At 44.6% G+C, this 16,622-nt stretch overlaps 1 protein-coding gene across 4 annotated transcripts in view; it reads right to left on the reverse strand.

The window, feature by feature from the left end:
* Positions 1–16,622, reverse strand: part of LOC110490224 (ras association domain-containing protein 3) — a 56,254-nt gene that overhangs the window by 19,060 nt on the left and 20,572 nt on the right. The window contains exon 1 of one of the 4 annotated variants that reach the window (XM_021563495.2): positions 10,822–11,214. The exons of 2 other annotated variants lie outside the window; for them this stretch is intronic. In XM_021563495.2, coding sequence (XP_021419170.1) covers positions 10,822–10,944 — 123 coding nt within the window. In that variant the 5' untranslated portion in view covers positions 10,945–11,214. Of the gene's footprint in view, positions 1–10,821; positions 11,215–16,622 lie in introns of those variants that run through there. One more of the 4 variants, XM_036944499.1, reaches the window with a different exon arrangement.

The raw sequence follows: 16,622 nt of genomic DNA on the forward strand, positions 1-16,622 counted from the left end.
TTCCTAAACAAATTAGGGATTTCAGTAACAACTTTTCAGGCAGAAACAAGAAACTAAATGGATGAAATAATGTTGCAGCTTCAGCACAGACAGCGCAATAAACACTTGCTGTGCTACCTTTTCACTGCAGTAGGGAGGCGTGCGAGACAACGTGCACCAGTTAAACACTGTCGTCGTTAAAAAAATTAACACCATGACCATTGGGCTCGAGTCATTTGTGTGTCTTAATTATTTAATCAAACTGTGTGCTTAAAGCATCAGACAAGCTCAGTGCATATGTAGTGGTTTTATTCAAATATTCAGAGTGATTTTATTCTGTCTATGTATGGAAAAATACATTCAAACATTGACCAATCATTTGCTCGAAAGAACAGGACAACTCTCGGTCGACCAAGATTATATATAAATGTTTTAATGTATTTTTCCATATATAGACAATGAATAAAATCACTATCTAGTCATTTTATAAAAGTATGTTTCTAAATGAAAAGTAACTTCTACTGCCATTATGTGGAAATAACCTACATAAAGCCAATAAATAAAAATATCGCAGCCTGCAGGAAGAAAATATCCTGATTTAAAAAAATCTATCATATTGGCTATCAACTTGGTCCAGCAGGAAGCTTGTGCTAACGAACTTTCGGCATTGTATAAAATATTCTGGGCCCTCAGAGTTATCCCACACCAGTGAGCTCTGGACAGACACAGATGTAGGCCTATTTTATTGCTTTCCACCGGATCAGATGTATTTTATTTTTTTCATGCTGAGTGGTTATCTAAAAAGGGAGAGAGCTGGAAAGATTTTTCAAAAAGGCTACATTGAGGAACAATTCTCAATGGATGTAAAAACAGACTGTTTACTTGCTGTTAGAGGTGAAGAAAAAAAATGACTGAGAAGCGCCACAGCTCATTAGTGGTGAGTTAAGACAGAAATACGATCAGATCCCCAAACAAGCACATTTATAAGTCTACATTTGCCAGGTAGCCGAGGACTTATTCAATGCGTAATCAGATGCGTGTCCTTACTCAACATTGACAGGAGCGCTCCAAAAAAAACCACAATGAATATATTAACTCGTAAACAGAATGAAACAAACCAAAACGTGTTTCTCACAAGTGTAGCCTAGGTTGTGCGCTCATTGACATGTTGTTTGCGACAATGAAAACTGTAAAAGTCTAATATTTTGAATCCATTAACAGAAATTACAGTAACCAAACATTGTAGATTTGAAATTATGGGAATTAACTGTAAATGTACTACTGAAGAGCCATCGGCGCAGCCTCCGCAATGGATTAGTCCCCCGACAGGCTTCAGTCAATAAGTTCCATAAATAAGTTTTTATTTATTTTTTAATTGTAACCGCTCGACTAAAAATATATATCTTAGATTGACCAAAAGCTAATTACCCAAACGGGGTCAGCCCAAGTACAGTCCTCCAACACAGCTCTCCCACAGCTGTATAGCTTCACCACACAAAACAGTGCCGATAACTCAACTCTTCACCCCTCAACACCAAGTGGCTTCTTGCCAGGATGTTCCAGCACAGTTGTTTTTCTAAGACTCCTGAAATATAAGCTTAATATCAGTGTGCGGAGTACGACTGACTGGTGCAGACAGGACTCATTACTGCAGCATGTAGCCCAGGCCTATAATAAATACATTGCTATAGTCCAATAACAAGACTGTTCTACTTCCTCACACCTCCTCAGACTTTTACCACACCCCATCCTCCCCAATCACTTCCATCTGAAAAGCTGGTTACCCAACACTGTGTGTGTGCATTTCAACAATGGAGACTAAGCATGGGGTGGTGAAATGTTACATGATGAAAGGCAGACTTCCCTGTTCATCAGTAGCTATTTTAGTGTGTGAGGCAATAGAACATGTCACAGCACTGAAAGACACCTCCCAGAACAGAACCGTAGGCCAGTCCTTTGAGAACCCAGGCCAACAATAACCCATACTTCCACTGTTGAGTGTTATTAGCTGGCTCTGGAAACCTGGACCCTGCACTGCAGACCACAGACATGTTACCTAGGGAGACAGGGATGATTGAAAGTTCACATTAACTGCCTGGGGAAGACTCATCATGCCTCAAACCACTGTGCTGGGTCAGCATGTTGTCAGCCAAATGTGAGAGGCCCACAGGGGGAGAAGTCCACACAATACACACATTCGCGATAGTATGTAGCCTAGGCAGTGTGGTGCCAGGACAACAACCTCTCCCTCAATGTGAGCAAGGAAGGAGCTGATCGTGGACTACAGGAAAAGGCCAGGCCGAACAGGCCCCCATTAACATCGACGGGGCTGTAGTGGAGCAGGTCGAGTTTCAAAGTTCCTTGGTGTCCACATCAACAAACTAACATGGTCCAAACACACCAAGACAGACGTGAAGAGGGCTCAACAAAACCTTTTCTCCCTAAGGAGACTGAACAGATTTGGCATGGGTCCACTGATCCTCAAAGACCTATAGCTGCACCAGAGAGCATCCTGACCGGGTCCATCACTGCCAGGTAGGCAACTGCTCGGCATCTGACCGTAAGGCATTACAGAGGGTAGTACGTACGGCCCAGTACGTCACTGGGGCCAAGCTTCCTGCCATCCAGGACCTATATAATAGGCGTGTCAGAGGAAAGACGATAAAATTGACAGACTTCAGTCACCCAAGTCAGACTGTTCTCTGCTACTGCACGGCAAGCGGTACCGGATCACCAAGTCTAGGACCAAAAGGCTCCTTAACAGCTTCTACCCACAAGCCATAAGACTGCTGAACAATTAATCAAGTGGCCACCGGACTATTTACATTGATGCACTCACCCCCCCATTTGTTTGGTACACTGCTGCTACTTGCTGTTTATTATCTATGCATAGTCACTTCACCCCTACCTAGCATATACAAATTAACTAACCAACCTGTACCCCCACACTGTCTCTGTACCGGTAGCCCCTGAAAATAGCCTTGTTATTGTTATTGTGTTACTTCTTACTTGAGTTAATTTGGTAAATATTTTCTTAACTCTTCTTGAACTGCACTGTTGGTTAAGGGCTTGGTAAGTACGCATTTCATGGTAAGACGTGACAAATAGCACTGTTTCGGTCTTTCTGATTCACTTCTCTCTCTAGAGTGAATCTCCATCTCAGACATAACAGGCCTGGCTTCAGACAGATCGGATTACAGTAACATGGAAAACATTCCTATAGACCAACACACTGAGGATAATAAAAACAGGTGTGTATGTGGCAAGAGACAGGAACACAATAGAACACACACAGTATGTGGAATATGGGGATGACTGAGCAGATGTGATACTATGTGGTTCACTCTGGGAGGAAGTAGACTTGTCTGACTAACACTCCAACAGCACGCATCATGAAAACTGCCACGGAAGTATGAATCGGTAGGGAGCTAGCCTGTAGAGCTAGTCTATGGGGAGTAGCATTGACCCACTATCATGTCTGTAACCCTCACTTAGCAAAGAGAGACAGGAACCCCACTGCAGAGAGCGTAACAAGCGCAACAGCACAAGGCTAGCCCACTCAGTCAGCATGGTTGCAGGGAAACTGCAGCAGAAAATTAATTTAAGGTCCTTGGCTGCATGGTACAGACTGTCACATCAAACCCTGAACCTGTGGGCAAACTACTGTACTAACTGTTACAAAGCAGTCAAAACTTGCTAATACTCTACAACTGTAGACTCAACTCTGACGATCAAAACAGCACTACTTTAAAATCAACATTGATGAAAGGCTTTCAACCTAGAGTATGGAGAGTTGAGACATTGACAAGCCTCTCATAGTGAAACTGAAGGTCTGTTAATATTTGCCTAAAGGCAGCTAGCTAACCAGCAGTCGTTCATCATTAACTGACTATAGTCTAGTCTCCTGTGACAATCATTACATCAACCGGTCTGTCTGTTACATATAAATACACACACAAGTGTGATTAGATATATAACTGCCAGTAGCATACAACAACAGTCCTGTTCTGAGAACCAGACAGTATTCTCTTTACCCTGAGCATGTCAAACTGAACAAGTGCTCAATTAAATCCATTCAAAATAGAAGTAAGAACATGTGATAGCATGGTTGTGTATCTCAGTAAACGCACGCTAAGACCACTCAGTCAGGCACTAACCAGGTGCAGAAACACAGCACAGAGGCCCTATAGGGTTACACAAGTCACATTTAGCAAACTGTCCACACTCTGTGGGAATGGGACGGGGGTGTGTGGTTGCTTTTCCTACCATGAATAAACCCATACCACATGGACATGACAGAGGTCGACAGACCAAGGCTCATTCCCTTCTCAGCTCCAATAGAAACCTGAACAGGCCTATCTCTGGCATGTGTGGTACAATGCATAATGGAGTGTGAGATGAATGGAGTGCAAGATGAATGGTGTGGCTGATGGAGGACTGTTCCGACAGGAGTCGTAGACAAAGCATTCTCACTAATCACACAGACACAGCTGCAGTACTAGCCAGGGCGGAGACCAGCAGCTATAGCTATACAGTGCAGTGACTGTAGCAACCAGCCATAGCGGGGCTGTGACTAAGTCTCAGAGAGGGATAATAAGGCTCAAAGACTCCAGTTATTGCACCTTGATCTGTTTTTCAATCGCCAATCGTCACAATCGCCATCCAAAGGCATAATTCATCCCTGTGCCCAAGAACACCAAGGAAACCTGCCTATATGACTACCGACCCGTAGCACTGTAGCCAAGTGCTTTGAAAGGCTGGTTATGCCTCAACACCATCATCCCTGAAACCCAAGACAACTCCAATTCGCATACCGCCCCAAAAGAGCAACAGATGACGCAATCTTAATTGCACTCCACACCTGGACAAAAGGAACACCTACATGAGAATGGTGTTCATTGACTACAGCTCAGTGTTCAACACCAGAGCCCACAAAGATTATCACTAAATTAAGGACCCTGGGATTAAACACCTCCCTCTGCAACTGGATCCTGACTTCCTGACAGGCCGCCCCCAGGTGGTAAGGGTAGGTAACAACACATCCGCCATGCTGATCCTCAACACGAGGGCCCCTCAGGGGTGTGTACTTAGTCCCCTCCTGTACTCCCGGCTCACCCACGACTGAGGCCACGCACAACTCCAACACCATCATTAAAGTTTGCTGACAACAAGTGGTAGGCCTGATCACAGTCAACGATGAGACCTCCCTATAGGCTGAGGTCAGAGACCTGGCCGTGTGGTGCCAGGACAACAAGCTCTCCCTCAATGTGAGCAAGACAAAGGAGCTGATCGTGGACTACAGGAAGAGGGCTGAACACACCCTCGTTCACATTGACGGGGCTATAGAGGAGCGGGTGTAGAGCTTAAAGTTCCTTGGTGTCCACATCAAACTATCACAGTCCAAACACACCAAGATAGTCGTGAAGAGGGCACGACAACACCAATTCCCCCTCAGGAGACTGAAAAGATTTGGCATGGGTCCCCTGATCCTCAAAGTTCAACAGCTGCGCTATCGAGAGCGTCATGAACGGCTGCATCACAACTTGGTATGTCAATTGCTTGGCATCTGACTGTAAGGCGCTACAGAGGGTAGTGGATACAGCCCACGGATGGCAATCGGTAGCAGAGCACCAAGTCTAGACCCAAAAGGCTCCTTAACAGCTTCTACCCCAAAGCCATAGGACTACTGAACAATTAATCAAATGGCTACCTGAACTATTTGCATTGACACCCCCCCCCCACACTTTATAATATATATTTTTTTACTGATGCTACTCACTGTTTATTATGTCACTTTACCCCTACCTACATGTACATTTGAAGTCAGAAGTTTACATACACCTTTGCCAAATACATTTAAACTCAGTTTCACAATTCCTGACATTCATTTCAGCTTTTATTTCTTTCATAACATTCCCAGTAAGTCAGAAGTTTACATGCACTCAAATAGTATTTGGTAGCATTGCCTTTAATTTTTTAAAACTTGGGTCAAACGTTTTGGGTAGCCTTCCACAAGCTTCCCACAATAAGTTGGGTGAATTTTGTCCCATTTCTTCTGACAGAGCTGGTGTAACTGAGTCAGGTTTGTAGTCCTCCTTGCTCACACATGCTTTTTCAGTTCTGCCCACAAATGTTCTATAGGATTGTTGTCAGGGCTTTGTGATCTCGTCAAGACGTCATGTTACACTCCCTCTTACATGGACCTACAAGTGGCATGAATGTTCAGCTGATACATTTAAAATGTAGCTAGTAGATACTAGACCCAATACATTCTATACTGTTGGTATGTTCTCCCCTTCTCGCTCTCATAGTGTGCAGTGGTGTGTGTGGAGCTTGAGCGTAGTGTGTAATGTGTGAAGACATGTGTAGTGTGTGTGTGTGATGGTGGTACAGTAATTACAGCCACAGCCAGTTTCTCTAACTGTTCCCAGAAACAGCATAAGCAGGCAGGGACCCACGAGGATAGTGACCCACAACCCTCTGATCTATACAAGTTGACCTCTGAACCTTGTCAGGGGAAATGAGAGGGTGGTGGCCGACCCATCAGTTAAATGACCACCTGGATGCCCTTCCTAGTGTGTAATATCCATCTGTAGACCAGGTGTCTTCTGGGACCTATGAGTAAGAATCAGCTCATATTGGGCCTCAGTAGTTCCATTACAGGGCATTATTCAGGATAATGACAGTTTGTTGTCCAGAGAAAAGGGGGATTCTCTCACAGACAGTGAAGTGGTGTGTGTCTTATAGACCACCTGTTCTGTGGTCTTGCTAGGATGGGACATGACCATGTGATACAGTTCAGTAGATCTGGAAGTTTGATCTAGCATCGAGTGCTTCCGTTCCATGACTGATGTGGCTGTACATGCACGAGTAGTCGAGTACACCCACACGGGTCCAGTGTTAAACACCTCATCTGCTTCATGACGCAGGCAGTCTTCGAAAGGTAATCATATTACCAAGGAGCCTGCTCTGCGTGCATGTTTAGACTGCGAGAGCTGTTTCCTCTGGAACAGAACACTTAGAGCAGCAGACAGTTATAAAAGGGCTTTAAGTAACGTGCAGACAGGTGATGCTAGAGCAACATAACAGAGCAAGACTGATCATAAAGTAGCCTAAACCCATACCAACTCCCTGCAGTAAAACCCACCTCCAGAGCAGTGTTTTTTCAACATGTTTGATATGTAGGCTAGATGACTTAGGACCCGTTTTGCATTTCTAAACTAAGAAGGATGTTTCCATATCAGTCTTTTCTTTCTTTTATTTTTTATCAGTAGCTGCGAGAGGTGGATTGGTAGAGTGTGCTGTGTGGGCCTTGCTCGGTTTAGCTGAAGTATGAAAACAGAGAAACTGTTGACATTCTTTCCTTTCTGCAGCAGAACAAAACTCACCACAGCAGGAAGGAAACAGGCCTGCATTGCACCCATTGACACACACACAAACAGCTGAGTTGAGCTGATCGGTGTTGAGGGTCGGCTATGTTGTGAATATAAAGCTTCAGGGACTCCTCTTCAAACAGTCTGTACCTCAAGTGGTGCCCTGAGCCCTCTGCCACTGCTTAAGCTTAATCATTCTATTCAGTTTCCTATCAACACGCCATATCGAAACAGACACAAAAGGCTGATGACGGGACAAATGTAGTAACTGCACCAGCCAGTTTAAACACAGGCACTCCGCGCTCGGACATTAAGTAGTTACACACACACACACCGTGTTAATTACAAACTGAAGATCTGAAGTCTCAAGTCAGAAGGGTTATAGCTCAGACACACACCAAAAGAGATGTCAGTATGCAGTAAAACAAATGGACACCCCGTCTCTGAATAGCAGAGACAGAGCTCTCCTTCTGGAACAGGCGTCTGGAGAGGTCTGGCTGCCGTTATGTAAACTCACAGCAGACTGAAGGTTCCACTGTGAGTGAGAGATTGGCTGGGGCTCCTGGAGGTCTTCTCTTTCACTCAGACCCTTTCCACTCCCCAAAAGCTAGTGCTAAGCGAACGCTAGCACAGTACAGCCCAGGAGGAAGAGCAGGTCTGGAGAACAGGTTTGTTGTACATAGGAAATGTAAACAAACATGCAAGTCCTACAGCAAGATGACAAAGAGGACAAAATGGAGGAACTGTGGTAAATGTGATACTGTAATAATTAGGGCCAGGACGATACAAATATCGCAATATTATTTCCATGGCAAAATTGAAAACACGAAGCAGACCAAACTCTTTGGTCCTTTAAAAACCTGCTGTATGTAAAGTAGTCTGTGCTATAGCTTGGAAAATAAATACATGTGACTGAATGACAACATAATGCTGCTTATTTCCAACATTAGGGCTGATTTCCTAACAAAGTTAAATCCGCTTCATGTTGTGTTTCCTTGCCACAATACTAAAAATGGCAAGGAAGTTAGTCCCAGCTCTAGTAATGATGCACAACTTGGACTGAAAGTGGCAGCAGAAAGAGAACCGGATACAAAACTGAGAACATTTAGGAACTGCAACAATAGCTGAGGAAACTGGGGTGGCGTTGGAAGAGGGGGAGAGACACGTGAGGGAGGGTGTGTTAATGGATTGTGTGGTTGATTAAGCTCCTGACATGGGGTTTGCACACCATGCAGTCAGGTGATGTCATAGACAAGTCAAACCCAGCCTACCTGAATTGGTGTGGGGGCACTGCCTCTGCCATCAATGCCCCTCTCCTGTACGCTCACGGGAATATAGCCAAAAGGACTGAGAATCAACTAAAAGGGGCCTTTTCCCACCAACAGAGACTGGAAGGGAGGCTAAAGCAGCTTCTGTATCTACCACAGAAACTGTTGGAAACCATGGGTGTGATTCCATCCCCTTCTAGTATTCTGGGGAATCCTCTGGTCTGGACAGAGCATATGTTTCTGATGTCTGAGGAAGACCAATACTAAGCTGTTTCTCTCCCTTCCTCTCCATCTGGAAACAGAGTGCACTCAAGGAGAAAGACTGAAATGCATTACTGTTGTACAGCACTCAAAAACACACAAACCACAGATGGGGACCGCTTATCCTTCACTCAACCCAACAAACAGCCCTCTCTGTGACCAAGGCAGCCCATAGTTTGAGTTTTATACAGGAAGACTGTCAGGAGATAATGCGTGGTGATCATTTTATGAAAGCGTCTGCTGTTGTTGACTTTGGAGCAGAGAAACAAACAGCAGCCCTCTCCTCCTACAAAGCTGCCATGTTAGATTGGAGCCAACTGATTCACTGGCTCCAACCCAGCTCTACTAAAACCCTACCATAACTAATACACAAACTCTTATACTAAACACCTACTACTATGATTAATGTACTATACATCAATATAACTATGACATGGCTCCACTACAGACTCACTAGGGTCCTCTCCTCCCATATACACAGAGAGAAGGCTGTGAATTACTCAGTAGTCCACAGTATTAGCTAGCTACTCTGGAGACACAGAGACTAGCTGAGGAGGGTTATGAGGCCCCGTCACTCAGAAGCTGTCTGTCTATTGCAGCTGTTTCCCAGCAGCCCAGGCAGGGTCAGAGCATTTTGAGACTCCATTTCCCCCGAGTGTCCATGGTGCTAAGGGGTAAACAGAAAGACTAGAGGCATGTTGAAGCTGAAGCTTCGACTTGTAAAGACACACCACAATGAACAGGCACTCTTGATTAAACATGGGCCAAGGCCGACAGAATCTAAATCACCACAAAAACCATTGCTCAAGGGGAGACATTGCTATGGAATGACTCAGGAGAAGTAACGAACTAGCCTAACTAGACCCTCTGAGGTTTATCATCAACTGGTAGCCTAACTGTTGTATGTTGGTGGTGGTGCTGTCAGAAGGGAAAGGATTGAGTTATCTAAGCCCATGAATCATATTTGAAACAAGCAGCAGTGGCATAACTGATGTCACCATGAAGTACAGTACATTTAAAAGAATGCATTAAGTAATTCACACGTGCTTGATGAACAGAACCCCATTCAGCAGGATTTGAGCTGGAGGGTTAACTAGAGGAGCTACTATGCTTGACATTTCACCCACAATAACACCATTGTGGGGGCAGACAGCATTATACTTACTGGCAAAGCCCTTCATGGCATAGTGTGTGTGTTGCATGGGCCACATTGTCCGCACCCGGGCAATGGAATATGATTGTCAAGATCATATGGAAATATGAGAGGTCAGGCTGAGAAGAGTTTGCAAGCTCACACACCACATACCTAGTGAATGCAGTTGTGTGTGTGACAGGACAATAACTGTTACATTATATGTAGAGTCTTCAGTCTGAGCGACAAACCAGTATTGATGAGCACAAACGGACCTTACTTATGAGTTCCATACCCCAGTCAGGAAGTCATGGGCTTTAACCAAATCAGGGACTAGAGGTCTCCTGTGGCATGTACGTTTCCAAATAACCAACTCTTCCACTGTATAAAATGCAACTATACACTTGAATTATTGCCTATAGCTTAAAATATGAAGTGTTAGGGGCCCTTAAGTGGCTATCCTATCAAAGTATGATTCCACGTGGTTCAGAAATATATTAGCTGCACGTGCCACTCAGATTATGGGTATAATTGCTGACCATCAGATTAGCTCCATTCAAATCTAAACAATAAAGCCTGGCAAAACAATATGGATTTAGCCTAAGCAAATAATTGATAGCTAACGGTAGCTAATGGAATGGCTAGCCAGCCTGCCTGCCATTTGTTACGTTGAAAATACTGTCGAGCAGACTGCATGCGAAACTGGTAGCTCCTTAACGTTAGCCGTTTAGCAACAGGTTGCTAACTTCATACGACAAAACACAGTAGCTACCAGGTGAGACGTTGGCATAAATTCAAGTTAATTTACCTTGCACTGGGTTGGTTTCCCTGAAGGCTTCTTAAAGAACGATGTTCTGGCAGTGAAAAAATACTCTTCGGAGTCCTCCTCTAAACTACTGTAACCACTACTCATGGTGCTAGTCCACGTCATTAGAGGATAAAACTAATATCTTCAAATTTGTCAGCATTAAAAAACGAATGAAAAACGAATAGCAGACCACAGCCGCAAAGCAACAACTAGAAAATAAAGTGGGTTACACCTTCTCAAACTTGTTTTTTGAACCGCAAAAAGCCCGAATACTTTCCAACGTTCACTCTTCCACCAACTACTGAGCAGTCCTCACACTCTAGCAGCTATCCAGCCGCTGGCTGTCAACAGCTCTGTAGACACGCCTACTAGAACTCGTCGAAAGTCCCTTATCCAATCACCTTTGACTTTTTTCTTCTTCTTCTTCTTCTGTTTCGTGTGGTTTTCCGGCAGACGAGACGCTGTGGTGCTGCCTTACGCAGGTCGGAGTGCGGATTGCACATTTTGGTCACCATATAAGAATGCAACTATACACTATCCCCAAAAACCAACCACCCCATCCCACTACTTTGGCAGGATGGATAGAACCCCTTCTCTCAAAACTTCCTGTAGATCTTCTGCACTAAAATCTCTCACACCCAAATATTGCTCTACTACTGCAACTACTACATCTATATTTCGGTGGTGTCTGCTACATCAGTGCAGTGCAGTTGATCACCACGGCTATAACCGCAAGAAATCCAACCTTACTAAAACTCATCCTCTCTGGCTCTCTCTCTTCAGGCCTGCTCACTTGGAGGCTCCTAGTCAAATGACTCAACCTTGGGGTATCCAATACTCTCTTCACTGCCTCAGCATAAGAAACTTTCTGCCCCACTAGAATTTTGGTAATCTCAGCCTCTCTGTTTCACAGGGTACTTCGTATCCCCAGCTACATGGGCATCACCAAAGTTGACACACAGTGCTTTCTCTATCCCAACTGTACCCTCCCTCTGACTATGCCCTCATGCACATTTCTCACATAGTGGGATCTCCCTTCTACACACTGCTGCAACGTGTCCGAATCTCTGGCACCTAAAGCACCGTAGCGGGTTCTAAACATAGGCCCTCACAGAATAGCAAAAATAACCTAAGGTTAACAGATAGAAACTCAGGATCAAAGCTTAACAAAACAGACATAGTATTTTCAGTCTTGCCATTGCCACCGTGTCTATGTCTCACCAAATGGCGGAAGTCACAAACACTAGGATTCTTCATTTTCATTTGATCCACCTCTACATTCAACGCTACCCCACACCCCTTTCAGCGGCGCCCTGCTCCGGAGAGCAAAGCACACCACGGGTTTAACCCCGAGCCACGTGACTCAAAGCGCCCACTTCCTCTGGGAGGCGGACACATAAAAAAATCCAAACAATTCCACTACTCGACAACTTCACAGATGTAACCATTCCCAGTTTGTCCTTTACCCAGCTCGACACAAAATATGGGTCGGCCAAAAAGCAGGATTAAACCCTTTCTAAAAAATCTCACTCCTAACGGTCCAAAATAATTTCTGGTAGGATTCTCAGGGCAAACGTTGAAAGACTCTACCACACCTGCTGCCGCAGGTAGGCCCACTACATCCTGGACCGGCTCAACTTCTGAGTGCTCGCCACTGCCGACTGACTCCATTTCAAGATCCTCAAGGTTCCCAAGAGAGCATGAAGACCTATAAGTAAGATGCCTTGGTTTGTAATCCGGAGACGGAAGTATGTGCAGCATGTACTCCTCAAACGAAGGTGTATACACAGGAGACAAGCCTCTGATCTTAGCGGGGCTTTTTCTTGCTCTTTCGCGTCGTCGCACCTCCTCTGCCTCTTCCCAACCTACACTTTCCACCGGCTTCTCCGTGGTCCCCCTTTGATTTGTTGAATACGATAGAATAAGTAGAGATAAACCATTACATTCACTCCAGTGAAGTGAAAGCCATAGTTTTTTCTTTCTTGCTTGCTTCTCTCCTCCTGCCTCCTCATACTTTTCTTTCCGTAGTCACTCATCATCAAATAATCCATATGAATCCATAAATGCACACATCCTTAAGAGACAACATAACATCTGCTTCCCACTTACCTCAATGAACATGCAGCACAGCGAAGCTAGCTTTCTTATTGTCCTTCCCTGCAACATGCTGCTTTACCAGAGCTCCAGGACCAACTAAACTAAAAATACAGCATCAAGATACTTTAGACTGACATACGCCCAGATGAATGGGTGGAACAGCAGGCGTTCGCTCGGACCAACCTTTTAACATTTCCCGTGGCCCTTGATGGTGGTGGCGGTGTGTGTGTGTCTAAGCGTGTGTCGTGTGTATGCAAATAACACCTGCCGATCTGTCACGACCACATATAACCTATATATAAAATCAGAATGTCACAAGCTATTTCTAAGCTTTCGAAGCTCTGCATAGGCCTCTGTGAGCCACCCTCACACAGTTCAAGGTGCTCGTAGCCAGAGGTGACATGACATCATCAGTAACCAGGAAATGGGATGTGAGAACTCTACGCGAAAACTCCGGTTCAACTGCATTCCCACCTTTCAATCCAAACTGGTCAAGCAATTGGTTATAGTGACCTGGGGTCCATATCTGTTCCATCGGAGGACAGACTGGGTTATGTAAACGTTTGGCCTGGACGAGGAAAAGCTGAATCAAAAACACACAAATTAAAGCCTTGTTCCACCTGGAGGCCCTCTGTTAGCCATGAGGCTGGGTTGGGTTCTAGCTAGGGAGAAATCACTCTCTGGTACGGACTCTCATTCACTGGTGTGGGTTGACTTTCTCTCCTACTGGCGCTGATCACAGCGAGTCAATAAAGTTATTCAAATGGAATTTAATCATTTCAGCAGCAGCTTCCCATGCTGCTGTTACGACAACCACCCCATGCAGTGTCAGATAACCTGTTGTATAAGTATCAATAAACACATTGAAAACACATTTGGTGTTTGACTGTGGGGAGGCTAGCTGTCTCCTGGGTTTATTTGGTTATAAATGTGTAATATGGCTTAATTCATGTTTTAACTCTGTGGTGGTGTTTGTAGCGTCTGATAAAGTTGTCTTGCATCAGCCCACAAATGGAACCCATTACTGCAATTCTCAGAGAGCAGAGCTACAATGCTTTAACAACCACAATGAAAAGCGCATGCAGTTCATTTCTAAAAGGATTTTAGTTGCCTGAGGCTTTTTTCTGAGTACATTTCTACATGACTCCTCCTGTGTGGCTTGTTCTTTTTACACACTAATAACACACAACTAACTAGCCCACCCAGTCACTGGAAAGGCTGTTACAACTTCAGCTACTGGGTCAAATGTATGTAACACATGTAGTGAATAAGGCGTACAACCCTTATCCTGACCACACCCAACACATACTGTAGCTTCTTGGGGGTTTATGGGAGGGACAGGCCTAATTTAAACCCAGAGTGCAGAGGCGACCTACAAGTAACCTAGGAGCACAGGAACAGCCAAACCCTCCAACCACACCACAGCCTGGCCAGGGAAGATTCATACAGCTGGCCTCTCTACTGTCCAGTCTCAGAGCCAACTGCCCACCTGTATGTTAAGGAGAAACTATTGTGTCCACTAGAACCCTGTCTAACCAACAACTTCTGGTCAGGTGAGGTGATGGGCACTAGTTGCGGCATCCTTGGCCTGTATTTCTGTAGTACTGTACTGACTTAGGAAGGAACAGATCGGCTCCTGTAGGTGACTGGAAGTGTGTGAAAACAGCACGGAGAATGTCTCAGACACATGGAAACTCATTCTCAGCTCCACCCCCCTCACTCTCCCTTCCCTGGTGTAAAACAATGGACACTCGGCATGAACTCCACCCCCCTTCCTGGTCTCCACACAGAGAGAGAGAGAGTGGTCACTGGGCCTGTAGTCTCTCTGCCTGAGAGCCACAGCCCTTGGCAGACATTACCCACATTCCTCTGCAGGCAAGGGCTTAAGGTTCTCAGCACTGCTTGTTTACATGCTGCAGGTCTAGTTAGTTATAGGTGAAGGGGTAAGAAGAGGTGTGGGTGAAGAGGGGGTGAGGTGGTGAGATGAAAGGGGTAAGGGCGCAATGAGGTGAATGGGTGAGGTCGGGGAGGCGTAAGGAATGTCCCATAAATGACTCCATAAATGAGAATTCCACCACAAAGTCTGGTATGTGGAGAAAAAGTTGTGAGAAAACAGACACTCTCTACTTCAGGTTTACCTGCCTAGTCTCTACAAAGGTGTTTGTTTAAGGAGGTTTTTCAAGTGAGTGTGGGAGTCTGAGTTCCCCTACCTTTATCATCTAGAATGATGTCATTGTTGTAATAACTCACCCTGTTTTATTAAATCAGGAAGTACAACAAATATTCCTGTGAGTAATGACATCAAATGTGCTTGAGGTAAAACACAGATGAGGAATGCTCACTCATAAGAGTGATGGATAGCTACTTTCAGTATACTGTCTACAGTGCATTCAGAAAGCATTCAGACCCCTTCCCTTTTTCACATTACTACCTTAATCTAAAATTGATTTTTTTTTTTAAATCCTCAATCTACAAACAATACCCCATAATGACAAAGTGAAAACAGTTTATTTTTTACTTTTGCAAATGTATAAAATAAACTAAAATATCTTATTTACAAAAGTATTCAGACCCTTGGTTATGAGACCCGAAATTGAGCTCAGCTGCATCCTGTTTCCACTGATCATCCTTGAGATGTTTCTACAACTTGATTGGTCCACCTGTGGTAAATTAAATTGATTGGACATGATTTAGAAAGGCATGTACCTGCCTATATAAGGTCCCACAGTTGACAGTGCATGTCAGAGCAAAAACCAGGAGAGGGGGTGACCTCGACAATTTATTGTTAAAACGAGAGGCTGCCTGGATCATTCATTTAAAGACCCTTGCTCCCTTCGGTCTCAACGTAGACTTTGATCTGAAGTCATTCTTGTGATTGTTGTGATTTTGCTATTCATTGTAAATATTTGTATGCCTATGTAGCCAAATTGTCTCTATGCTTGCTATTCATTTATGTTTTTTGTATGTTCTTTTTATATCTGAGAATTAACCAATGATATCAGGCCACACCCGACCATGATTACAGAGTGTGTGTCCTTTGACACTATATAAACTAGTGACTCGCAGTGTATGTCATTATACCCTGACGAAGATAGCTTGTCTGTGGAAACGTTGGCTATAAGGTTATTCAATTATTGCATCGGAGCTCCTAGAGTGTGCGCGTCTCCTTTTCTTTTTCCAGAGCAAAAACCAAGCCATGAGGTCGAAGGAATTGTCTGTAGAGCCCTGAGACAGGATTGTGTCGAGGCACAGATCTGGGGAAGGGTACCAAAAAAATTATGCAGCATTGAAGTTCCCCAAGAACACAGTGGCCTCCATAATTCTTAAATGGAAGAAGTATGGAACCACCAAGACTCTTCCTAGAGCTGGCCGCCTGGCCAAACAGAGCAATCGAGGGAGAAGGGCCTTAGTCTGGGAGGTGACCAAGAACCTGATTGGTGCTCTGTCAGAGCTCCAGAATTCCTCTGTGGAGATGGGATAACTTTGCGGAAGGACAACCATCTCTTCAGCACTCCACCAATCAGGCCCTTATGATAGAGTGGATAGATGGAAGCCACTCCTTAGTAAAAGGCAAATGACAGCCCACTTGGAGTTTGCCAAAAGGCACCTAAAGGCCTCTCAGACCATGAGAAATAAGATTTTCTGGTCTGATGAAACCAAGATTGAACTCTTTGGCCTCTTTGGCCTGAATGCCAAGCATCACA

This window comes from Oncorhynchus mykiss, chromosome 15, assembly GCF_013265735.2.
Source record: "Oncorhynchus mykiss isolate Arlee chromosome 15, USDA_OmykA_1.1, whole genome shotgun sequence".
NCBI lineage: Eukaryota > Metazoa > Chordata > Actinopteri > Salmoniformes > Salmonidae > Oncorhynchus > Oncorhynchus mykiss.